Below are 25,980 nucleotides of genomic sequence, written 5' to 3'. Positions count from 1 at the left end.
TTAAGAAGGAGATAGAGCAGCTTTTAAACTAGAAATGGGGGGAAGGCCGACAGTCGCTCAAAAGAGCATGGTTCGGGATAAGGTATCTTTCAAAGATATCACCATAACAGGGAAGATAGAGTATCCTGATAGTGAGGTTGCAAAAGAGATTGTAGTAGATCGGGTATCTTTAAATAACAATAAAAATCAGACAAAAGATTGCCAATTAATACTGTCAAGTACTAAGCATGATGTACTTAGGAACAACAAACATAGTTTGAAATGTCTATATGCGAATGCCAGGAGCCTAAGAAATAAGATGGGGGAGTTGGAATATATTGCACTAAATGAAAAATTAGATATAATAGGCATCTCTGAGACCTGGTGGAAGGAGGATAACCAGTGGGACACTGTCATACCGGGGTACAAATTATATCGTAGTGATAGGGTGAATCGGATTGGTGGAGGGGTAGCATTGTATATTAACGAGAGCCTTGAATCAAATAGATTGAAAATTCTGCAGGAAACAAAACACTCCTTGGAATCACTGTGGATTGAAATTCCATGTGCAAAGGGGAAAAGGATAGTGATAGGAGTGTACTACCGTCCGCCTGGCCAGGACGAACAGACGGATGCGGAAATGTTAAAGGAAATCAGGGACGCAAACAAACTGGGCAACACAATAATAATGGGGGATTTCAATTACCCGCATATAGACTGGGTTAATGTAACATCTGTACACGCAAGGGACATAGGATTTCTTGATGAAATCAAGGACAGCTTCATGGAACAGCTAGTTCAGGAGCCGACAAGAGAAGGAAAAATACTAGACTTAGTCCTTAGTGGTGCTCATGATCTAGTGCAGGGGGTAACGATACGAGGGCCGCTTGATAACAGTGATCATAATATGATCGGTTTTGATATTGGCATTGAAGGAAGTGAAACTAGGAAATCAAGTACGCTAGCGTTTAACTATAGAAAAGGTGATTACGACAAAATGAGAAAAATGGTGAAAAAAAGACTGAAAGGAGCAGCTCGCAGAGTAAAAAACTTACATCAGGCGTGGATGCTGTTTAAAAACACCATCCTGGAGGTTCAGGACAAATATATTCCACGTATTAGAAAAAAGGGAAAAAAGACTAAACGTCAGCCGGCGTGGCTAAACAGTAAGATAAAGGAAATCATTAGAGCCAAAAAACAATCCTTCAGAAAGTGGAGAAGAGAACCAACTGAAAGTAACAGGATAGATCATAAGGAATGCCAAGCCAAATGCAAAGCGGAGATAAGGAGGGCAAAAAAGGACTTTGAGAAGAAATTAGCGTTGGAAGCAAAAATACATAGTAAAAATTTTTTTAGATACATTAAAAGCAGGAAACCGGCCAAAGAGTCGGTTGGGCCGCTGGACGAAAATGGTGTTAAAGGGGCGATCAAGGAGGACAAAGCCGTAGCGGAAAAATTAAATGAATTCTTTGCTTCGGTCTTCACCGAGGAGGATTTGGGGGGGACACCGGTGCCGGAAAGAATATTTGAAGCGGGGGAGTCTGAGAAACTAAACAAATTCTCTGTAACCTTGGAGGATGTAATGGGTCAGTTCAGCAAGCTGAAGAGTAGTAAATCACCGGGACCTGATGGTATTCATCCCAGAGTATTAATAGAACTAAAAAATGAACTTGCGGAGCTACTGTTAGAAATATGCAATCTGTCCCTAAAATCGAGTGTAGTACCGGAAGACTGGAGGGTAGCCAATGTTACTCCGATTTTTAAGAAGGGTTCCAGAGGAGATCCGGGAAATTATAGACCGGTGAGTCTGACGTCGGTGCCGGGCAAGATGGTGGAGGCTATTATTAAGAATAAAATTGCAGAGCATATACAAAAACATGGACTGATGAGACAAAGTCAGCACGGATTTAGTGAAGGGAAGTCTTGCCTCACCAATCTAATGCATTTTTTTGAGGGGGTAAGCAAACATGTGGACAATGGGGAGCCGGTTGATATTGTATATCTGGATTTTCAGAAGGCGTTTGACAAAGTGCCGCACGAAAGACTCCTGAAGAAATTGCAGAGTCATGGAATCGGAGGTAGGGTATTATTATGGATTAAGAACTGGTTGAAAGATAGGAAGCAGAGAGTAGGATTGCGTGGCCAGTATTCTCAGTGGAGGAGGGTAGTTAGTGGGGTCCCGCAGGGGTCTGTGCTGGGTCCGTTGCTTTTTAATGTATTTATAAATGACCTAGAGATGGGAATAACTAGTGAGGTAATTAAATTCGCCGATGACACAAAATTATTCAGGGTCGTCAAGTCGCAGGAGGAATGTGAACGATTACAGGAGGACCTTGCGAGACTGGGAGAATGGGCGTGCAAGTGGCAGATGAAGTTCAATGTTGACAAGTGCAAAGTGATGCATGTGGGTAAGAGGAACCCGAATTATAGCTACGTCTTGCAAGGTTCCGCGTTAGGAGTTACGGATCAAGAAAGGGATCTGGGTGTCGTCGTCGATGATACGCTGAAACCTTCTGCTCAGTGTGCTGCTGCGGCTAGGAAAGCGAATAGAATGTTGGGTGTTATTAGGAAGGGTATGGAGTCCAGGTGTGCGGATGTTATAATGCCGTTGTATCGCTCCATGGTGCGACCGCACCTGGAGTATTGTGTTCAGTACTGGTCTCCGTATCTCAAAAAAGATATAGTAGAATTGGAAAAGGTACAGCGAAGGGCGACGAAAATGATAGTGGGGATGGGACGACTTTCCTATGAAGAGAGGCTGAGAAGGCTAGGGCTTTTCAGCTTGGAGAAGAGACGGCTGAGGGGAGATATGATAGAAGTGTATAAAATAATGAGTGGAATGGATCGGGTGGATGTGAAGCGACTGTTCACGCTATCCAAAAATACCAGGACTAGAGGGCATGAGTTGAAGCTACAGTGTGGTAAATTTAAAACGAATCGGAGAAAATTTTTCTTCACCCAACGTGTAATTAGACTCTGGAATTCGTTGCCGGAGAACGTGGTACGGGCGGTTAGCTTGACGGAGTTTAAAAAGGGGTTAGATAGATTCCTAAAGGACAAGTCCATAGACCGCTATTAAATGGACTTGGAAAAATTCCGCATTTTTAGGTATAACTTGTCTGGAATGTTTTTACGTTTGGGGAGCGTGCCAGGTGCCCTTGACCTGGATTGGCCACTGTCGGTGACAGGATGCTGGGCTAGATGGACCTTTGGTCTTTCCCAGTATGGCGCTACTTATGTACTTATGTACTTATGTACTTATTGTAACCTTTTCCAGAAGGTGATAGAAATCGAGACTCTGTGGAGGAACTGGTGGCAGCTGGAAACCCCAATACTGAAACCCTTGTTTTAGGTTCTGTCCATCTTATTAGTGGAGAGCTTTCCAGCCACAGCCTTACCAATATAGGTCCCTGAAGCAGGAGCTTATGTGCTGTGCCACCCAGGCTAGTATACCGAGCTATAAAGGAAAGGAGATTTAACTACACAGGAGTTAGAACTGCTTGCATTACTACCCTATTGGGGTAGTCAGGGTTTTGGGGACCTCTCCACATCCTTTCCACTTTCACATAGGGGGAAGGAGAGAACTGGGCATTCCAGCAAGGTGCCTTGATTGTAGACCTTATGTTTCAGGAACATTTCTAGTCTGAAGTATAATTACCTCATATCTGCAGGACTCCCAAGGACCCCAGAACAGCTTATTGGATACCCAGCCAAATTAGCATCTGAGCTCCAAGTCAAAGTCATCCTGTCTGCCCGTAGCAGCAGGAAAAATATAACTTAAATCCCTGCTGTATGCTGTGGTGCCTTAAGTGACTACATAAAGAATTGGTTCAGAACACATAATCCACTAATAGGTAACTCCAGATAATCTTAAATCCGAGAACCTCTTATTTGGCTTCCTGGTGTAAATTAATTCTTTATGTACTGGGAATGGGAACAACAATACTCGGTATGTACTAGGCAACCTCCTAGTAGCGGGAGTCATGAGGGGCTTGCCCTCCCCCCAAACTGCACTATCCTAAATGGCTGGTACAGATGCCGTAGCCCCGCTAGCCAAAGAGCTCCATGGTCAACCTCCGGTGTGAGGAAGTCTGTGGCCAACATCAGCATCGGCAGCTAGAAAGCATGCCACCAACTGCTTTGCACTGAGGGAGGTTCAGACTATGGACCTCTTTGGCTGGTGGGGCTCTAAAGAACATAATAGCCATGCTAGGTCAAGACCAATGGTCCATCTAGCCCACTATCCTACTTCCAGTGGCCAATCCACGTCACAAGTACCCGACAAACCCAATTGGTAGCAACATTCCATACTACCAATCCCAGGACAAGCAGTGGCTTCCTCCATCAACAGACAATGGACTTCTCCCTCCAGAACTTTTTTCAACCTAGATATGCTGACCACTGTTACCACATTCTCCAGCAGAGAGCTCCAGAGTTTAACTATTCTTTGAGTAAAAAATATTTCCATGTAATTTCATTGAGTGGCCCCTGGTCTTTGTATTTTTTGAAAGAGTGAAAAATCAATTCACTTTTACCTGTTCTACACCACTCAGGATTTTATAAATCTCAAATCATATCTCTCCCTCAGCTGTCTTTTCCAAGCTGAAGACCCCTAACCTTTTTAGCCTTTCCTCACATGGGAGGAGTTGAATCCCTTATCATTTTTGTCACTTTGAACCTTTTCTAATTCTGCTGTATATTTGAGATACAGTGACCAGAATTGAACACAATACTCAAGGTGAGGTCATACCACGGAGAGATAGAGGGATTATAATTTTCTTGGTCTTATTTCTCATCCCTTTCCTAATAATTCCTAGCAGCTAGTTTGCTTTTTTTGGCCATCACTGCACACTGGGTAGATTTCAGCATATTGTCTACAATGACATCTAGATTTTTTTTCTTGGGTGTTGACTCCTTAAGTGGACCCTACCATGAGGTAACCAATTCAGATTCTTCTTCCCAATGTGCATCACTTTGCATTTGTCCACATTAAATTTCATCTACCATTTGGATTCCCAGTCTTCTAGTTTCCCAAGGTCTTCCTGCAATTTTTCACAATCTGCAAGTGTTTTTGACAACTTTTAATAGTAATGTCATCTGCAAATTTAGAGGGTGTTTTACTACGCTCATACTAAAAATTAGTGTGCGCTAAATGCCAATAGGAATATAATGGGTGCATTAGTGTTTAGCACACAGTAATTCTTAGTGCAAGCTAAAAACACTAGCATACTTTAGTAAAACATCCTCTTAATCACCTCACTGGTCGTTCCAATTTCCACATCCTATATAATAATTTGCACCTCCAACGTTCCGTGTCTGGCTGCCTGGGTTCATAACATCTGATGTCAGCCAGCCTCCAGCATTCCATTCCCCCTCACTGTCCTGCCCTCGCGTCAAGACGTAATGACGTCAGGGGGCAAAACAGTGAGAGGGAATGGAACGCTGGAGGCTGGCTGATGTCAGGAGATGTTACGAATGGAATGGAAGCCAGTGCTAGCTAGCCAGAGAACGTTCAGGTACAAATCGAGGGGAGGAGAGAATCGCGGACATTGAGGGGAGGGAGGGAGGGCAGGGCAGAGGAGAATTGATGGACATGGATGGGATGGGAGGACAGAATAGCGGGACATGGAGGGGAGGGGAGAGAAAAAAAAAAGCTTACATGACAGCCTTTCTAGGGCCCATTTCACTGTTGAGGAAACGGGCATGGTTCCACTAGTAATTTATAAGTGTTAAATAGCACCTGTCCCAGTACAGATCCCTATGGTACTCGATTTACCCTCCTCCATTGAGAAAAATTGCCATTTAACCCTACCCTCTGTTTTCTATCCAATAACCAATTCCTAATCCACAAAAGGGTGCCTCACATCCCATGACTTTCTCGGGAGTCTGAGGAACTTTGACAAAAGCTTTCGGAAAATTTAGATATACAACAATCAACTCAACTTTAGCCATATGTTTATTCACGCCTTCAAAGAAATGAAGCAAATTGGTGAAGCAAGACTTTCCTTGGCCGAACTGTCCCATTAAACCATGTTTGTCTACATGTTCAATAATTTTGTTCTTTATAATAGTTTCTACTATTTTACCCAGCATGGACATCATGCTTACTGGACTGTAGTTGCCTGATCACCCCTGGAACCCTTTAAATTAAAAAAAGAAAATTGGCATTACATTGGCCACCCTCCAACCTTCAAGTACTAGACTATTTTGACAGGTTACAGATCAGCAATTTCATGTTTGATTTTTCAGTACCCTGGGGTGTATACCATCCAGTCCAGGTGATTTATCAATTTGGTTCAGAACATCTTCTAGGTTCAGGCATCTGTGCCAAAGGTAATATTTAACAGGGAGGAGCACAGAGGAATGGGTGGCTACAACCTTGCTGCCTAGGATACTATACAACAGTGGCGTAGCCAGACTGCCAATTTTGGGTGGGCACAAAAATTTCTCTCTACCCCCCTCCCCCAGCAAAATTTAGTCACACTTTTCAGTGAGCTTTCAGAGGCCAAAACCTCCTGCCTCAGGTCAGTATAATGCTGTTACGGTATCCTCTCCTAACCTAAGGAAGGAAGTATTGGTCTCTGAAACTTTAACACAGGTACCATATTACTTTATCCTAAATTAAAAATAAAATTATTTTCTTTACCTTTGTTGTATGGCCATTTACTTTTTCTCATTGTGTTGCTCCCAGTCTCTAGATTCTGCTTTCCTTCGTCTTTCTCTTGCCAGGGTTTCCTGTCCATTCATCACCTATGGCTTTTCATCTTTTCCTCACCCTTGTTCGCCACATGCCCCTTCCTCTTATTCTCCAGTCTTTCCCTACTCTGTCCTCTCCCTCTTTCCATCCAGCAGCTCCCCTCTTTCTCTCCCCATCCTTCCAGTGTCTCCCCTCTTTCTTTTGCATCCAGCGTCTCCTTTTTCTCCCTACCCTTCCATCCAGTGTCTTCCCTCTTTCTCTCCTTATCCTTCCACTCATCTACCCTCTCTCCTGATCCTTCCATCTAGTGTCTCTATCTCCCCTCTCCTTCTATCCAGTGTCTATCTCTCTACCCTTTTCTGTTCAGTCTCCTCCCTCTCTCCACATCCTTCTAGTTTCTCCCCTCTCTGCATCCTTTCATCCATCTCCCCTCTTTCTCTCCCTATCCTCCCATGTCCAGCAGCTCTCTTCCCTCTAGTCCCTTCTTCCTCTTCCTTCCTTGTCCAGCAGCTCTCCAGCCCCTTCCTCCTCTCCCTCCCATCCAATCCCCTCCTCCTCTCCATCCCACATCCAGCAGCTCTCTCCCTTCCCTCTAGTCCCGTCTTCCTCCCTTGTCCAGCAGCTCTCCAGTCCCTTCCTCCTCTCCCTCCCATGTCCAGTAGCTCTCTCCCTTCCTGCCAGTCCCTCCCATGTCCCAGCAGCTCTCCCTTCCCGTCAGTCCCTTCTTCCTCTCCCTTTCCTCCAGTCCCTTCTTCCTCTCCCTCCCATGTCCCAGCAGCTCTCTCCCTTCCCTCCAGTCCCTTCTTCCTCTCCCTCCCATGTCCCAGCAGCTTCTCCCTTCCCTCCAGTCCCTTCTTTCTCTCCCTCCCATGTCCCAGCAGCTTCTCCCTTCCCTCAAGTCCCTTCCTCCTCTGTCCCAGCAGCTCAGCCACTTTCCCCCCAGGCCCGCGAATCCACATCCTTCTCGCGCTGTCACAGCCCTTTTGTCCCGCGGAGGCAGCGTTCAGCGTTTCCTTCCTGCTGCCCTGTCTTCTCCCCAGGCTCCGCTGCATCGTCCCTGCAAGCGGAATAGTTTTCTTTTTCGGCCGTCGCGCTGCGCTGCCATACACACAGGCAGCTTCACTCCTCCCCCACCGCGTTCATCTGGCCCTAACAGGAAGTGCATCAGAGAGGGCCAGAATGGACGCAGCGGGGAAGGAGCGAAGCTGCCTGTGTGTATGGCAGCGCAGCGCGACGGCCGAAAAGAAAAACGATTCCACTTGCAGGGACGATGAAGCGGAGCCTGGGGAGAAGACAGAGCAGGAAGGAAACGCTGAACGCTGCCTCCGCGGGACAAAAGGGCAGCGACAGCGTACGAAGGATGGGCGGGCCTGGAGGAAAAATGGGTGGGCCTGGGCCCGTCCAGGCCCACCCGTGGCTACGCCCCTGCTATACAAACCCAAGATAAACAAGTCAAACTAGATTCTAACCAGTGGCGTAGCTATGCGAGGCCACAGGGGCCTGGGCCCCCCCAATTTGTTCTGGGCTCCTGATTTGGCTGGCAGGGGTCCCTAACCCCCACCAGCTGAAGACTTCATCTAGCGCTGGTCTCCAGCACCACCGCATTGCCTGCCCTGTTCTCTCTTCCTCTCACATCCCGCACGCTCTTTTTAGTGAAACTGAGCCCCCCCCCCCCCCCCACCACCACCTTGAGGTCCGGCTACACCCCTGATTATAACTGTCATGATAGTGTACCTGTCAAGGTTGGTCAGATCCGATGCTTGTCCTAACAGATCAAATTCAGGCTTAGATGCAATAAAGCATTGCATTAGAATGCTGTACTAAGCTACAGCACTGTGTTCTAATGCATGTACTGAAAAAATTACCACAGCATTAAAGTGTGTGCTGTCAGAAAAGCAGCACATTGCTGTAGTATGTAGATATTTGCTACATTAATATCCCCCTGTCTGTCAGGGAGAGTGGTGACTGGTTCATGTGCTGACAAACAACTCAGCTTCCTCCACCTCTTCCCCCACCAAAAGATTCCTAGAAGCCCAATGGTTCCTACACCTCTCCCTGGCACTCAACCTTCCTTCCTGAGCCCCACAGAAATCCTGGCGGCTTAGTTCCCTGCCCCCCTCCGATTCCTATCCCCAACAAAAATATCCTGGAAAACATTACATGGACTCCGATATCCCACCTCAGGAACCCTGCCCCCCCCCAAAAAAAAAAAACCCACCTCCCCCAGTACACCTTCAAAGTTGTCCACTTGCTCCTTCCACCGCAACATTGTTTTGGAAGATGGTGTGTCAGACACTGCACAGGATCATTTTGTCAAATAAGCCAATGATTCCTAATTTGGCAGATTGACCTTGTACAGCGTGTCCCAGTGCACACTATTGGGGGGGGGGGGGGGGGGGGGTCAGGCGTTTTCCAAAAGGTGTTTTTGGCTCCCTGCAGGTTGGTCAAGCTGCATTAACCAGGGATCCTATTAAGTGCTTATTTTCTACTTAATTTGTGAACCTTTGAGGGTGTATGAAAATCAGTGGCACCTTTTCCCTATTTGAACCCAGTAAGGATGTGCATTCATTTGAAATGACATAGGAATGTCAATGACATCTTCCATGTTATGTCATATCTAACCCAAGATGACAGGACACACTATAGCACAAGCAAGCAATTCCAGCCAACACTCCTCCCCCAACCCCATCACAACCTGAACCATCTTGATAGTTGAACTCATCCCCCTCCCTGCCAATGGAAGAGGCAGATCCTCCTCCCCTGCTGCTGGCTCTTACTGAGGTCTCTGGTGTTCTAGCAGAAGCCAAAGCCATCTCCACTCCTGTTCATTGCTGTGCTGGGTTCAAAATGGCATGCTTGACCCCTAGTGGTTCTCACTATATTACTACCAAGGGTCAGTTGCCAAGTAAGTGCAAAAAAAAGCTCTCAATCACCTCCGTGCCATCACTAAACTGAGCATTACAACAGTTTTCATATTCCTCCTGTCATATGATGAAAATTAGAAGAGCCGAACCGTCAGGATGTTGACTTGTAGAAACTGTAGAACAGATTTCAACAAGATTTGAGGGACTAGAGTCTAAGCTTGGCTTATTTCTAGCACTGTTGATTAAAAAAAAAAAAAAAGTTCCTCACTTACTATCATACAGTTGCAGCATGAATTCCAGTCGGCCCTTGCCATGATATGTTGATCTGAAGGGGCTCCATGTGGGCTGGACACCCAAAGAAGAGGTATTCCCAGTCCTGGAAGAGATGATGCTTATGAGATGACCATAGCAGACCCCACAACTAGAGCAAAATGCTGTGGTCTTGGACTGTTGCCTATCCCTCATATCAGCCATATAAAAGCACTTGGACTTCCCCAGGCTACAGCAAACCTGCAAGCACCCTGGTCAGAAGGCTCAATGATACCCAGCTTCAGCTGAGGTCTAGAGGCTTGTGCCTCTCTGCTCCTCTGCATCTCAGCCTGCTCTAAATCAGGGCTGAACCACTATTATGCAAAGTAGGTAGCCACCTAGGGCAGGAAAAAACAGCTGTGGTTATGTGTGGCTGTCAGAATCCGTGTGTATATTTGTATCTGCAGAAAGAATGGGCAACTTTCAAATAATTCATGTAGGAGTGGCCTAGTGGACTCTGGTCCTGGGGAACTGAGTTCAATTCCCACTTCAGGCACAGGCAGCTCCTTGTGACTCTGGGCAAGTCACTTAACCCTCCATTGCCCCATGTAAGCCGCATTGAGCCTGCCATGAGTGGGAAAGCGCGGGGTACAAATGTTAACAAAAAAAAAAGTAAATAACTTTCAGAAGTTATATTTACAAAAATAGTTTAATATTTAAAAAATCGTCCAATATTTAAGATTAATCCCTCTAACATCATAATTGAGCTTAATTATCAAAATACTGGAGAGGAGGTTGCTGGAGGCCTAAAGAGATCTCCTAGGGGCTAATATCCTTGTATCAGCTCTGTCTAATGCCACTGAAATTTAATAAATCTCAGTTCATCTTGCCACAGATTACCCTTCTCAATGGTGTTCGTCAGGAACATAAGGCAGCAGCCACCTCTTTCCATTTGGCTCTGAGTATAGGGCATGACACCCACTCTCATCCCTGCTCTGTAAGAGTTGGGCTGGTTCAAGGGTTTGACACCTTAGGTGAAGCTTCAACCTTGCCATCTCCTCCCTCTCAATCATCCTTCATGCCCCCCTCCCCAGTGTCTCACGATTCTATCATATCCCAGAACCATCCCCTTTAAAATATGCAATTAACATCCCACTTATGGTATCTACCTTAGAAAAAGGACCCCTAGCAATATAATGGAGGAGTGGCCTAGTGGTTAGCGTGGTGGACTTTGGTCCTGGGGAACTGGGTTTGATTCCCACTGCAGGCACAGGTAGCTCCTTGTGACTCTCGGCAAGTCACTTAACCCTCCATTGCCCCAGGTACAAATAAGTATGCACTGAACCTGCTATGAGTGGGAAAGCGCGGGGTACAAATGTAACAAAAATAAAATAATGGGCATTGTTTAGCATGCGCTAAATCCATTAGTGCACCTTAGTAAAAGGACCCCCTAAACATTGAACTATTTTGTTATTTTAATGAGGTAATCCTCCGAGTAGTTTGTTTCAGTCAGTTTTTCATATTGGAGTTTTGAGTAATTTGTTGGTATTTTTGCGATATTGGAGCTCCAGGATGATGCACCCATTAGCTGTTTTTCCCCTTCAGTTTTCTGTTAAATATAGCCTGAATGTTTCAATTGTTGGGCTAGCCTCATACCTTTCCTATTTGCGTCAGAGTGATTTTTGTTCATAATTGTGCTTTTGTTATAAAGCACTTTGATGTACCTTTGTCTGATGGGCAGTATATTAAATATTACAAAAATGCACAGCAATGCCAACACAGCCCATTCAGCACTAGCGTGGCTTTATAAAACAGGTGGTAAATATGTAGTGAAGGCAGTTACCAAGAGCCATTTATCCAGGTAAATGGGCATTTTGAAACTGTGCTCTGTTTCTGCAGTCGAGTTTATATGGCTGTCAGGGTCTATTGTTTTGCTTTGACTGTAGCTGCTCTTCTTTGCCCTCCTTTTCTCCCTTCACTCCCAGAACTATCCCTCTAAGGTGACCACCTAGTATTCCCGATGGTAAAGCATCTTACAGTCACTTACCTCCCATTTCCATTCCTAGACTCACCTAGGGTAAAAGCAGCTTACAGGCATGGACACAGCATTGGTACGTTGAATGACCCCTGTGTGTGATGGTCGATAATGCAGTTGGTTCTCATATTGGATCGTGTTTGACAGAAACTGCAGAGGAAAATGAGGGAAAGCCTTATAAAACTAAAAAAATGCCCTATTTGAAGGCTTAACTTCAGTAATTGATTTCAGGCCTACCACAGTGCTCTGCTCCAATAAGAATTATCCCCCAACAATCCAATCTTCTATTGTAGAGAATTCCAGGAACTAACTACCGCTTAGCATAAACATGAGTTTGCAATATAGTGAGTGAATTGTTTTGGTATGGTCCCGCAATAGCAGATCTGGATTGTTCACTTTTCTACTAGCACAAATATCCCGAGGAACTTGCAGCCATTGCCCCAGTCCATTATCCTTCCTAACCTATTGGGAGCTGTGCACAAAAAGACAGTAGGTAGAAACACCAACTTTGCTTCAATTACAGCTTTTGAGCAAAGTTGTTTTCTGCCCTAAAGCTGTTTTCTACAGCACAAAACCCCCAAGTCAGTATGGATCACTTTTATCCTGTAAGAATTGAACACCTACTAATAGTGTGGCAGAATGGTGTAAGGAATGTGTGATGTGAACGTCTTAACATTTTTGAATTGTCACAGAATATATATATAAGTCGGCAGGGCAATCACTGGACAAAATGACACTTGAGCAAAGGTTGCTTGTTCCCCCTTCCTCTTCTCTTATGGGCTTGTGTGTATAGGCCCAGACCAACTCTGAAAGGCTGAGTGTCCTCCCCAGTTTGATGACCATGGTCAGCATCCTTCATATCCACCCCTGAGTGCAGAAGTCTAGGTCTGACATCCTGCAGGAAACACAAAAGCAGCATTTGTTAGTGTAGCAGGAACAGTGTGCCGCCTTATACCATTGCAGGAGAACATTCTGGGTCCCTCAAACTGCCAAGTGTGGGAGTTGTAGTCCCCGATTTACCCATTGAAATCAGTGCAGCAGGTCCCACAAAGCCATGAGGATGAGGTTAGCAGAAATCCACTCCCTCCTGGAACTGGGAAACATGGAAGCTCTGGCCCTTGATCCAGAGCAATGGCAGTCTACCCCCCCCCCCCCCCCCCCAACCAATTGTTTTTTCTGGGGAAGCAGCCCAATAGAACAGGAGCCCTAGGTTTTAAATAGAAGCATAAATCCCAGAGTTCAGTGAGGCACAAAGTCTTCCCTCTGGCCTAGTAAAGACGCTTTTCTCCTTCAGATAGGTTCTGTATGGAGGATATGTAAATCCACACAGGGTGGGTTCCCCAATCTAGGGTCCATTTGAGCCTTTGTTCCCTGCTCTAGAGGCTAAGGGAGACAAAGCATAGGGATTGCTGGTCCACAGCTGGCCATTGGGGCTCACATCCAGAAAAAGGCCTGTTCCCACAGAAGTATAAGAATCAGAGGTAGCATACAGCTTTCTGAGGCAAGGAGGTTAACAGAAGACAGCATGACATCACAAAGCTGGTCCACCCAAGGTTGTTTTCATTTTCCCTAATGCAGCTGCCATCTTGGTACACCCAAACCATAATTGATAGGTCAGCAAGCTCCACCTACTGCTGCCTCTTGTTAGATCAAACCTCCTTGGTCGAGGCACCAAGCTGGCAAAGTGCCCTGAAAAGGGATACATCAGCATGGAGATCCGAGGCATCAAGCTGGCAAAGTGTCCTAAAGAGGGATATCTCAGCAGGGAGATCAGACTCTGTTTTCAGATTTAAAAAAAAAAAAACTGCTGAAAGTCTACAGTCCTGACAGGGAAAGTATTAGAAGCTGAAGAGTGGCTTTCTAAGGTTTTTTGCAACTACATTCAAAGCGGTTTACATATATTCAGGTACTTATTTTGTAATATGGCTAGTAAATCGTCTCTGGGATCATCCTCAGCCCCACACGTCTGAGAAATCTGCTACATTAACATACCAAAAGTCCTAATGCTCCAGCAGAAACAGGGGATGTTTTGTTGTGGATGAATAATCCTGTTGCGGCAAATGAAACAAATTTGTGGGCAACGCTCTTGATGAAGAGGCAAAACAGGGCACCTTGTCGAGTGGTGAGCTGAATCTGTACAAAATTGTAGGAGTTCATTTTTGATCCAGGTGGACACTTGAATGTAATTTTTTTTGTATATTTAAAAGTGGTTGGACTTCAGTAAGGTGGCACCATTTGGTTGTTATACACCTTGGCATGCTTTGAATTGGGATTCTGTTTATACACTCCTTTGAGGTACCCCAAAGATGTGAAGTTGTGATCACTGTGGAAAGCCATAGCAGCCTTTAACTGGCTCCATATGTGCCTATGATCAATTAAAGGTGACAATGAGGGTTCCCTCTTTTCTAAAAGACTTTCTTCAATATAGTTTATGCTCTTATTGAGTAGCTATAGTTTCCCATTCTATCGGAAGCCATTGGTTGCATATTTTAGTCTCAGAGAGTTTGTGTTACTGTTGTGGACTCAAGACAGGAGACTAGTCCTGCTGAAGTTTCGTTTCCACTCGCACCTACACATAATCAGCGTGGTTCACACACAAATACCTGTACAGGTACTTTCTGTCCCAAATGGGCTCAAAGCCACCCAGGTAATTGAGCACATTTTTTTTTTTTTTTTTTAGAGATTCACACACACACCAAATAGCAAGGCATCTGTTTCCTGAAAAGATATTGCCACACTGATAACCCAATCCATTATGTTGAAATACAAAAGCTGGGGGTTAGGTTTGCATGTCTGCAGATCATCTGTAATAATAAATAGCAGTGTTTACAGAAACTTGCTTCTATTTGTCAAGCTTTTGACATCCAAAAGCACTTTGTTGCTCAATAGCCTTGGAATGTTGCCTGGAGTGTGTCAAGCATTTACATTTTACATGTCCCCTTAAAACAAGGGTTTGTTCCTGAATAAAGAAATCTTGCTTGTCCAAGGTGACAAGAAACATCAGTAGGAACAAACAGGTGTCAAACCCTAGGCTCTTGATCCCTGCTTGCTTTCATCCTCCTTGCATTAAGAGTTGCACTACCACCCCCCCCCCCCTCCCTTCAGAAATTATAATCAGATAATGCTCATAAGTACATTAAGTATTGCCATAATGGGAAAGACCAAAGGTCCATCGAGCCCAGCATCCTGTTTCCAACAGTGGCCAATCCAGGTCACAAATACCCGGCAAGATCCCAAAAATGTGCAAAATATTTTATACTGCTTATCATGAAAGCGACCTCACACTACTTCCCTAGACTTCCAATGAAAATGGCGCCTATATGATTTTGTAAACCTACTTGTGCAGCCACCTTTTTTTTTTTTTACACAGTCTGCTCCCCCAATGCCAAAACCTGGCTATGCTTCTAAACCTTGCTTTCTTCGCTTACACAGGAGCAGGAAGTAGCAGCAGAGGGAAGGCTTCCAAGGATGGCAGGAGGCAAGGCTACCTTGATATGACTGCAGCTTAGGGAGGGAAGAGGGAGGAAAGGAAAGGAAAGAGAAGCGACACTGGACCCACAAGAGAGATACTGCAATGGGGGAAGGTGAGCAGAGGAAGAGGGGAAGAGATCAGGCCAGAGGAAGTAAAATATGCTGTACCATGGGGAAGGAGGCAGGGTGCTCAATTCTCATGCATTCTCAGTTCAGGAGATCAGAGAGGAAGTGTGGGGGGGGTCACATGATGGCAGAGACCTGAACGGACACCGTGTGGCTGATCTCCTCTCCCTTAGCATAGAAAACCAGCTCTTATACCTGCTTCAACCCCTCTTTCCTGAACCCCAGCGAGCGTAAAGGTACATAGTGTGAGTCAGCGAGGCAGACGGGGTGCTCTAGCAGGCAGCTGAGTGGGTATGCCCGCTAAAACTCCAAGACCGACTAAAGTGTGAGTACCCACGCGGCTAAGATGGTGTCTGACCGGAGCCCTCCGGGACCCCTGGAACCGCCAGTGATTGCGCTGCAAGAGGCAGCAATTAAAGAGATAACAAGAAATCTAGCAGCCATTTTAGACAAACTCTACAAGTTGCACGCTGCAATGGATGCAGATGGGGTGCTCTAGCAGGCAGTTGAGCGGGTATGCCCTCAAACTCCAAGGAGTGTGTGTGTCTTGATGGGTCCCGTCCTGGGAGGGAGAGAGGAAAGGGATGGGTGGGGGGAGAGATAAAACAAACTTGTTACTGGAGTTCACCAGAGGGTGAGTGGATTTTATATGTTGATGTAGGCATTTATCTTATGTGAATGTTATACTATATGTTATGTTATATGTTGGTTACAGATTGGTTCCTCTGTGCGGAATGTTGACGCACCATATATTTGTACTGTGACTGTTTTGGATGAGAACTCCAATAAAGATAATTTACAAAAAAAAAACCTACAACACCAACTAAAGAGCGTGCGAGTACCCACGCGGCCAAGATGGCATCAGACCTGAACCCTCCGGGACCCCTGGAACCGCCAGTGATCGCGCTGCAAGAGGCAGCAATTAAAGAGATAAGAAATCTAGCAGACATTTTAAACGATAAACTCTCCAAGTTCCACGCTGCAATGGATGAACTTAAAGAGAGCATGACCGTGCAAATTGCCTGCATTCAGCAAGTGGAAGACAGGATTTCAAATCAGGAAGACCTTACCCTGGGCCTGTTCTCTCAAGTAGCGACATTAGAGAAACACTGCAAGCAGCTAGAGGAACGAGTTGATGATCAGGAAAACAGGAGCCGTCGCAACAATATTCGGATTGTCGGGCTTCCTGAGGGAGTCAAAGAAAAAGAATTGTGAGACTTAGTTGAGTCTTGGCTGCCATGACAGGTGGGCCTGGAGGTGGAGGGGCAACGCTTACACATCGAGAGAGTGTACCTGAACCGTGTGGGTGCGCTGAGGGAGCAGGCTGCAAGACCGCGTCTAGTACTTGCTAGAATCCTTAAGTATGCAGAGAAAGCCCAACTTATGTCTAAATTCCGACTGCATAAGGAAGTGATCTACCGGGGATCCAGGCTAATGTTATTTCAGGACTTTTTGTCTTGAGTTTCAGATCTGCTTAGGCAGTTGTCGCCGTGTTGCTCATAGTTGTTTAATAAGGGGGTCAAATTCTCTCTTCAATACCCAGCTAAAGTGCGCATGGTGCACGAGAACACGATGTTCATGGAAACACCGGAGGAGTTAAAAACCTCTTTGGAGAGGCTATCATGAGTGGAACATGGGATCTTTTTTCTTTCCTGGAATACAAAACTTGAGACTTGTGCTTCTCACTATCCTGAGCTAAGACCTGTGCTGACAGCGGTGGGGACAACGGACCTTTTGGCTTTTAAATTATGGTTGCTTTGGCTTGCACTCGATGTACTGCCCGCCACTGCAGCTCGCTGCTGTGACCGTGCCATCTGGGGGCTGCCTGATCGTGCAATTGGATCCAGATCGCCTACAGGTGGTGTGTCAGTTGAGGGCTATTCCTTGGCCTCTGGAATGACTGCTGGTGGGATGACCGGAGAAGCGAATGAGAATTTGTTCAGTTTGTTTGTATCTACAGACTTGTACGTTCATGCCTCTTGACTTTTGCAAAACGCTGTGCCTGTACTGCTTATTGGGGGGAGATTTGTTGGTCGGGAGGGAGGTGGGCAGCCTTGATAGTAGGGTAGGTGTAGCATTATGTGCTCAGGGTGGAGGCATGGGGGGGCAGAGGAGGGGGGTGGCTGGTCTTGAAATGGTTGAGTGTGTGGAGCTAAGTTGTTGTATGTCTGATGTTAAGGGGTTTCAGGGGCATGGAGGGTGGGAATTGCTGGCTTCCTGTGTCTGGGGGAACTTAGCTTTTTGTGTTCCTGACCTGCAGGCGTAGATATTGTGCTCTGGAGGGTGGTACTGCTGGGATGCTGCCCCCCCCCCCCCCCCAGATTAATCTCAGGTGTAGTGGCTATAAGCCCAATGTAGTCTGGATGTGGGATGAGTAGTCTTAAATTGGCCACTCAATGCTGATGGCATGCATTCGCCTGTAAAGCATACAAAGATTCTCCAATATAGCAGGCGTCTTAAAGTGGATATCCCATTGCTACAGGAAACTCATCTTTCAGTATCTGAGCACACCAAATTGAAGAAAGATTGGGTGGGAGAACTAGCTTTCGCCTCCTTTAATAGCAGGCACCAAGGGGTGGCCATCCTTATCCACAAACCTTTAGATAGCAGTAAGCACAAGGTCATACAGGACCCTGAAGGTCACTATGTCATATGGATGGGAACCCTTCAAGGGGTCAAAATAGCTATATGCTCGATATATGCTCCAAACGTGTACTCCCATAAGTTCTTCTCCATGCTGCTGGCCTCTTTGGCCGCGTTAAATGAATATAAGCTTGTGATGGGCTATAACATTACGGCTGACCCCCTGATTGACTGTGAACCTCCCAAAGCCAGGGTGAAGGGGTGTGATGAGAAGGGAGTCAACTTTCTTATGTTGGAACTGGACCTGATAGACATCTGGCAGACATTGAATGCACAATGATCATGATCCTATATAATAATTCTTACCTTCAACGTTCTAAAGTAGCTGCCCTTGTCCATGGCTCCTGGAGTTGCTGAGCTAGGCTCCGTAGCCAGGCTGATGTCACTCACAGCTGATTCCCAGGCAGGGGGAGGAGTAGCGCTATAGAAATGTCAAGTAGTAGTAGTAGGGAAACACGCGGAGCAACTTGCTCCGCATTTTTCCCTAATCCTCCCCCTGCCTGGGAATCAGCTGTGAGTGCGCCGCTCAAACACCCCCTCCGCGCATCACCCAAGCCCCCCCCCCCCCGAAGCACATCAACCCCCTCGCCACCCGCAGCTGCCACTGGTAACGCTGTCTGGCCACTGCTGCTTTTCCTGTTGAGCAGCAGTGGCCGCTACAAAAAGAAAAAAAAAAAGCCATAAATGTTTTAAAACCTGAAACGCTGCACCGTAGACAGCCATCAGGCATTGGCTGTCGGCTCTGCAGCCGCTCCTCCTCTTGCCTCCACATCACTGCCCCTGCAGTAAGCCCCTGGAGGAGTTCAGCGACGTGAGAGGCGAGAGGAGGAGCGGCTGCAGAGCCGACAGCCAATGCCTGATGGCTGTCTACGGTGCCGCGTTTCAGGTTTAAAAACATTTATTGCTTTTTTTCTTTTTGTAGCAGCCACTGCTGCTCAACAGGAGAAGCAGCCGGACAGCGTTACCAGTGGCAGCTGCGGGTGGCGAGGGGGTTTGATGCGCCGGGGGGGGGGGGGGGGGGGGGGGGGGGGGGGGGGGGGGGGGGGAGGGTCGCTGGACATGGATGGCTGGAGGGGGGGCAGGGGGTCCTGAGACCAGAGAGGTGGGGGTGGGGAGGGGAACCCTGCCGGGGGGGGGGGGGGGCACACACACTCACATACACTCTCTCTCTCTCTCTCTCAAACATACACACTCCGAGGAAAACCTTGCTAGCGCCCGTTTAATTTGTGTCAGAAACGGGCCTTTTTTTTTTTTACTAGTTATACATATTACTCATGTGCACAAAGTACATGCTAGGCTGGATTATATTTTGCTCCCATCCTCGCTGCTATCGATAGCGCGAGCCTCTGGGATAGATCAGGGGCAGTCTCAGATCACAATATGGTGTGGGTGGATTTAGACCTAGGACAGAATACTCAAGCGCAGGCTGGCAGATTAACCCTACGCTGTACCAAGATGCTGACTTCCACCAGTTCTTGGGAGAAGCATGGAACCAGTTTTTACAAGAAAACGACCCTCAGGACGTAGACCCCATAGTGTATTGGGAGGCAGGCAAGGCAGTCATGAGGGTCAGAATAGAATTTTCCAGCCGCCAATGCAAGGAGAGAGATGGGGAGCTGGTGCGGTTGCTTAAACAGCTTCAAACGGCCAGAGCAGAGTTTTTAAATGGCACTTCATCAGGAGCCAGGGATAATTACTGGAAGATAAAGAGGCGAGTTAATGAAGTACTTAACCAAAGGGCTCAGGGGGACAGCCAGCTCTATAAATATAATCTGCATAGGTGGAGAAATAAAGCAGGGAAACTCCTAGCCTCTTTAGTTTGAGCTTGTGCAGCAAAAACCTATTACACGCATAAAATTCAAAACCGGCACTTTGCTAAATGCGCAGGTGGACATACAAGAAGCATTTGTGGACTTTTATAAATCTTTGTATGATGCAGGGTCCTGCAATGGACAGATGAGGGAAGTATTTTTCAAAGATTTAGACATGCCAACTCTCACCACTGATCAACTGGACACTCAATGCCTCCCTCCAGGACAGGGAGATTCAGCAAGCGATTAAAAGGCTAAAGCTAGCAAAAGCCCCGGGCCCGGACAACCTGGGCTCTGAATATTATAAAATATTGGGACCCCAACTAGTTGGTCCCTTTGGGGATCTGTGTCAAGCATTATGTAACCCAACTCAGCAAACGGAGTCCTTAAGACACGCCACTATTGTGGTTCTTCGCAAGCCTGGAAGGGATGCAGAACAATTGGGCTCTTATCGGCCTATATCACTATTAAACCAGGACATCAAGCTCTTTGCCAGTATTAAGGCATCTAGGCTTGGGAAGGTATTGCCAAGCCTGGTTCATATGGATCAGACGAGGTTTGTTCCGGGTAGATATGCCTCCACCAACATTATACGGGCGCTACGGGCTATATACGAGAAGGGAGGGCTCCCTGGGGATGCCATCATTACAAGCCTCGACGCACAAAAAGCTTTTGATAAAGTTTTATGGGATTACTTATTCTGGGTGCTGCCACAATTTGGAGTGATGGGTGAGTTCCTGGCGGGAGTGCGGGCCTTATACAAAAATCCCTCTGCGCAGATTTTAATAAATGGGAATTTGTCATCTAGTTTCTGCTGGAAAGGGGGACCTGCCAAGGATGCCCTTTATCTCCCATGCTGTTTGTCCTTGCCTTGGGGCCTCTAGCTAGTAAGATATGACAGATGCATGAACTGATGTCACCACACAAACAAAAACCCTTCTGCATTAAAGTGTTTGGCAGTGGAAAGAGCGTGTGCTGTTCCTGTAGTGATACAACGCAGCATACAAAAGCTATAGCTTCAGGATTTATATTGAGACTTTGTCCAATCCTATAGAGAACCCAGACTTCACTTCCACATAACATCATTCAACAAGTTTTATCAGTTATATGGCAATTCTTCCTGGTAGCTGAAAGTAGCCCGAGAGGTTCTTTTTGCATAGAAGGCCCTGGTGTCTTAAATTGCCAATTAAAAAGTAAGGGAGGGGGGTGGTGGAAAGTTGTGTGATGTGGTGGTGTCCATAAATGTCACTGACTTGCATCCCCCCCCCCCCCATTACCACCCACTTAAAGATGGCACAGCACCCTATAGACAAATTAAGTGGGAAGGAGCAGCTGCCCAATTGACAGGGCAGATAGCAAGCAAGCACTTCTACCCCTCTTACCTTCCTGACTGCACCACAGTCTTGCAGCAGGTAGTCAAAAAGGAGTATATCCTCTAGTTTGTGGGACACTGAACAATTTTTTCCAAGCACTAACTCCTCTGGCTGTACCAGTACACCATTCCCAAAGAGATTCATTTCCACAGTGATAACCAGTCGGGAACTGCCACAGTTCAGGGACACTGTTGCTAGCAAAGAAAAAGCAAGGAATAAAACACCATTTTTTTTTCCAGCAGGCAGCTAAAAGAGCCCAATCTAGGATGTCCTAGTCACCACTACACTAGGATTCTTCGAAAAAGATAAAACTCCAGGTCAGAGGTCACGAACTCTCCAAGCCTGCCTTTCTACAAGTGAAGCTATAGTTTAAAATACTCAAAATTTATCATTTACATATAAGGAGAATACCAGGTCACTGCATAGGTAGAGTTAGAAGTCCCAAAATGCATGCAGCCACCTCTCAGGTGGCTGGTCTATATTGCAAGGGAAGTGAGAAAAAAAAAAAGTTGACAACTGGATCCAGACTGCCCCATTCCTTTCCATACAAAAAGCAAGACTACAATTCCCTGTATACAGTGGGGTAAACACCTTGTCCAGCTGGATCAAGTTGGCAACCAGAATGTTTTTAGCAAATTGGGGAACCAGTTATACCACATATAAGAGACACTACTTACTTTTCCCATTAAAAAAAATATAACATAGAATGAAACAGAGGTGAACCCCCTCCCAAAAACACTGTTTTAAAGTATCAAAATGTCTCTACATCATCATTTTGTAAAGCTAAAACTATAAAGTATATTTTTGTTATTTCCATATTAAACTGCAAATTGAAAGAAAAAAATGTTCACTCAGCACAAGACTTCCTAGTACTTAATACCTTCAACACAACTTGTGAACTGACACACAACACAAAAGGGACCCCCTTCTCCAACCCAATAAAACATCATTTTAACATGCCAAGCCTTCTATCACTATTTTTTACCTGAGGCATTCTGGGCTGAAACACGCCAGACCCCTAACAATACCCATAGCGCCAAGAGGCTTATCAAAGCTCTGTTCCTTTTCATCATAAAACAGCCCTAATCTCAGAGAAAAAGAAGAAGAAGAAAAAAACAACCCCCACCTGCACCTGCTTTATACTGGTCTAGGACCCACTCCCACAGCAATTACAGCTCAATTAATTATCAGGTCCTCCCAACTCACAAGGGGAGTAAATAGTTGTGTAACCTTGTTACACAGCACTAGTGACTATACATTCACATAGCAGCCCAAAGGGTTCCTTCTCCACAGGCACTTATCTTTATAGGCTGTGGTTAATCTGGAACAAGACTACTGAGTATGGTTTGTACCCAGAGACAAAGCTGGATTGCAATAATGCAGAGGTTCTCAAGCCAGTCCTCCCAACACACCTTACCAGTCAGGTTTTCAGGATATCCACAATATGCATGAGACCATTGTATGCAAATTTATCTTATGCATATTCATTGAGGGTATCCTGAAAACTTCACTAGCTTGGTGTGTCCCCAGGACTGGGTCGTGAATCCTGTTTCTCTGAAGTTCCCCCTTAACGTGTAGAAGGACTATTTTCCTGCAATGTGATTGCCAACCGTGCTTGGGCTCTGTTTCTGCACTATAGCTGTCTGTGTCAGTGTTTAGTTTTTCTCTCCCTTACAGACATAGGCAGCATAATGGAGTGGGGTAATGGTATAATAAATTTATTGTCCCATATGTTATCAGCAGGTAGAACTGGGGGGGGGGGGGGGGAGGGAGGGAGGTGGCTGGAGTTAGATGTGCTGGAGCCCAGGACAGAAATTGAAAAAGAGGATCCCAAACCCTACCAGCAGGCTGTGCTTTATTTAGCTTTAGGGCTCCTTATGGGGAGAGAAAGGGAAATGGGACTTGATATACCACCTTTCTGAGGTTTTTGCAACTACATTCAAAGCGGTTTACATATATTCAGGTACTTATTTTGTACCAGGGACAATGGAGGGTTAAGTGACTTGCCCAGAGTCACAAGGAGCTGCAGTGGGAATTGAACTCAGTTCCCCTGGATCAAAGTCCACTCCTATGGCATGGGAACCCAGGGCAATTGTGCTGTTTGCACCCCCCTAACACCAGCCCTGAAAGGAAGTGGGTTTATTTTGCCCACCTGGACCAAAAAGATGTTGCATCACTCTCTCCCCAGGGTACACGAGTGGACAGTGGCTATGACTGAAGCCTGGATGATGGGTGCTACTACCCACATGTCCTCTTCTGTCTGTCACCATGTTTCCAATATATGCTGCACAGGCACTTTTCTATGTAATCACAGAACAGGACACTAAAAGCAGTCTCTGCTTACCCTAACTCAAGTGGAGGAGTGGCCAGGTGGTTAGGGTGGTGGACTTTGGTCCTGGGGAACTGAGGAACTGAGTCTGATTCCCACTGTAGGCACAGGCAGCTCCTTGTGACTCTGGGCAAGTCACTTAACCCTCCATTGCCCCAGGTACAAATAAGTACCTGTATACAATATGTAAGCCGCATTTAGCCTGACATGAGTGGGAAAGCACAGGGTACAAATGTAATAAAATAAATAACTGAATTTTGTTTCTCTTCTCTCTCTACTGTAAGGTTTCCCAAACATGTCCTGGGGACCCCACAGCATTTCTGCTTTACTTTTCACACAGCTGCCAAGTTACCCATTCGAGGAGGAAGATTTTTTTTTTTTGCCAGTCCTGCTTTTAAACTTAAATCCCAAAGCAGTGTAGTATTTGTAGTCCATGATTCTATCCATTGCAATCAGTGCTGTAGGTCCCATAATGCAACAGGATGAGGTTGGCAGAAATCCAGGACCGGCCAAAAAGTCTTCCTCCTCGAATGGGTAACTTGGCAGCATAGGCGCCCGGTATAAGAGGCTTGGGGAGGCTAAGCCTCCCCAGCCGCGGCGGATGGTTGGATCAGCTGTTTTTCTCCGAGTCGGGAGCGGTCCTGAATCTGACTTGTCTTCTTTGCAGACAGTGCTGCCGCCATCACCGCTGAGCGCCGCCATGCCCATGCCCAGTTCCGCCCACCCGGGGCTACTCGTCAGTGTGTCACCAGCGGCGCGCCGTGTCCCTCCTCCTCCTCCAGTCCTCCTCTTTTTGCCTCCACTGTACACCGCCGATCCGCCTTCGGTTTGGTTCGGGCTTGCAACATTACGTCACCGATCGTCTAAGGCCCGCTCAGCCAGTAGTTAGGCTCAGCGCCTCAGCCTTCCCTGCTACGAGAGCTCCTGAGTCCTGCCTCCCGTCCGTGATGCAATGCAACACTTCCTGTTCTGCATAGGCGGGAACATGCGGGAGGGGCCATTATTGTAGGGAAGATTAAGAAGAAGACTCAAGGCTGAAGCTGAACTGAAGGCTGGTAAGTAAGAAAGTGACCTGGTTTTGCTGCACACACTGCTCTACTACTCCTAGATTAAACTGCACTGCTGTCTGCTGCTTGCTTCTTGCTTGGAACAGAACAGCATTTCATTGATAAATTCACTAGACTGACTGATTCTGGGCAGGTCACGGTGTTTTTCAATCAAGATGATGTTGCAGGGAAAGATCAAGTGGGCATGGCATTAGTCCTCCCTTCCAACTTAAAGGTGTGTGGGAAAACGGGTGGGGTCTGGGGGCCCGGGCCAGGAGTGGGCTATCATGGTAATTTGAGGTGTTGGAGGGTGGGAGGTCCAGGTGGCCTACATGTACCACCAGGGATGTTTTTGGAGTTGTTCCCACTTCCTTCCCAGACCCAGAAATTGTGGCATGCAGCAGCGCACGTTGGATTTCAGGAGAGGTAGGTGCTGACTCTGAAGGTTTTAAGTCAAAACAAAAAAATAAATATTTTGTTTCATGCAGATCTCTTTTGTTTAAACATAACTAACTAAATGGGCTATAAGCCCCTAATGCTTTTGGTTTTCCTATATTTTGTTTGTGATGACTCTGTGATCTCATCTCAACTTTGTGGATACAGGATTTTGTCCATTATTAACCCTCAGCAGGACATTTCAAATCCATTTTTCATATTTTGGACATTTGATAGTGTGGAGTTTTTTGGGGTGCTAGATGATGTTGCGCCGGGCCTACGCCTTATAGTTTGATCATCTTGGGCTGGCTGGGTGGCGTTACTGAACCCCCCTTTTTTTCTCCACTCTATATGCTGAAAGATTCACATTTAACTGTGGGTGATAACTTGGTCCTGTATCCTGTTTTATACACAGGTAGTGTGAGACTGTGGCTTTAATTAATTACTTGCAAGCTTGAGTGCATCAGTAGTCATAAAGATGACTTATACTGTGCCAAAATTGAAATTTGAAAACTCTTATCTCTATCTGGTCATTAATAAAAGGAGCTCATTGTGAATACTATCCACCCTAAAAGGATGTTTTGTGGCTGTACATGAGAATTGTGACATGATCCTGTATAATATTGTTGATGTTCTGCATTTTCCGTATGGGTGGTATATTGGTGTATTAGGTTCTGCCCAGTGTAATATTTATGGTACAGTAAGGTTATGAGTGTGTTTTTGCACAAAGTTGTGCATAGTGTTTTGCAGTTGAGCGATTGTGGTTAGAATATGCTTTGAGCAACCACTTTATGCTTTGACATATGATAGATATCTAATATCTAAATTTAATAAAAGGTATTGTGACTTTTATTTTTATTTTTTTTTCTGTGTGTTATCAGACAATTATGGATTTAAGCTCCACCCTGGCCCCACCCCTAAC

The 25,980-nt window shown here is 46.0% G+C and overlaps 1 protein-coding gene across 3 annotated transcripts in view; it reads right to left on the bottom strand.

Annotated features, from left to right (window-relative positions):
* LOC115460553 (zona pellucida sperm-binding protein 3-like) overlaps positions 1 to 22,486 on the bottom strand; it is a 46,112-nt gene extending 23,626 nt beyond the window's left edge. The window contains exons 1-4 of one of the 3 annotated variants that reach the window (XM_030190319.1): positions 22,375 to 22,486; positions 21,258 to 21,436; positions 11,862 to 11,974; positions 9,813 to 9,916 (exon numbers count right to left, since the gene is read on the bottom strand). In XM_030190319.1, the coding sequence (XP_030046179.1) occupies positions 9,813 to 9,916; positions 11,862 to 11,974; positions 21,258 to 21,392 (352 nt within the window). In that variant the 5' untranslated portion in view covers positions 21,393 to 21,436; positions 22,375 to 22,486. The other 2 variants (XM_030190316.1, XM_030190318.1) reach the window with 2 other exon arrangements.
* Between the last annotated feature and the right edge of the window lie 3,494 nt (positions 22,487 to 25,980).

This window comes from Microcaecilia unicolor, chromosome 1, assembly GCF_901765095.1.
Source record: "Microcaecilia unicolor chromosome 1, aMicUni1.1, whole genome shotgun sequence".
NCBI classification, from domain to species: domain Eukaryota; kingdom Metazoa; phylum Chordata; class Amphibia; order Gymnophiona; family Siphonopidae; genus Microcaecilia; species Microcaecilia unicolor.
This window is presented reverse-complemented; position numbering and strand designations above follow the sequence as displayed.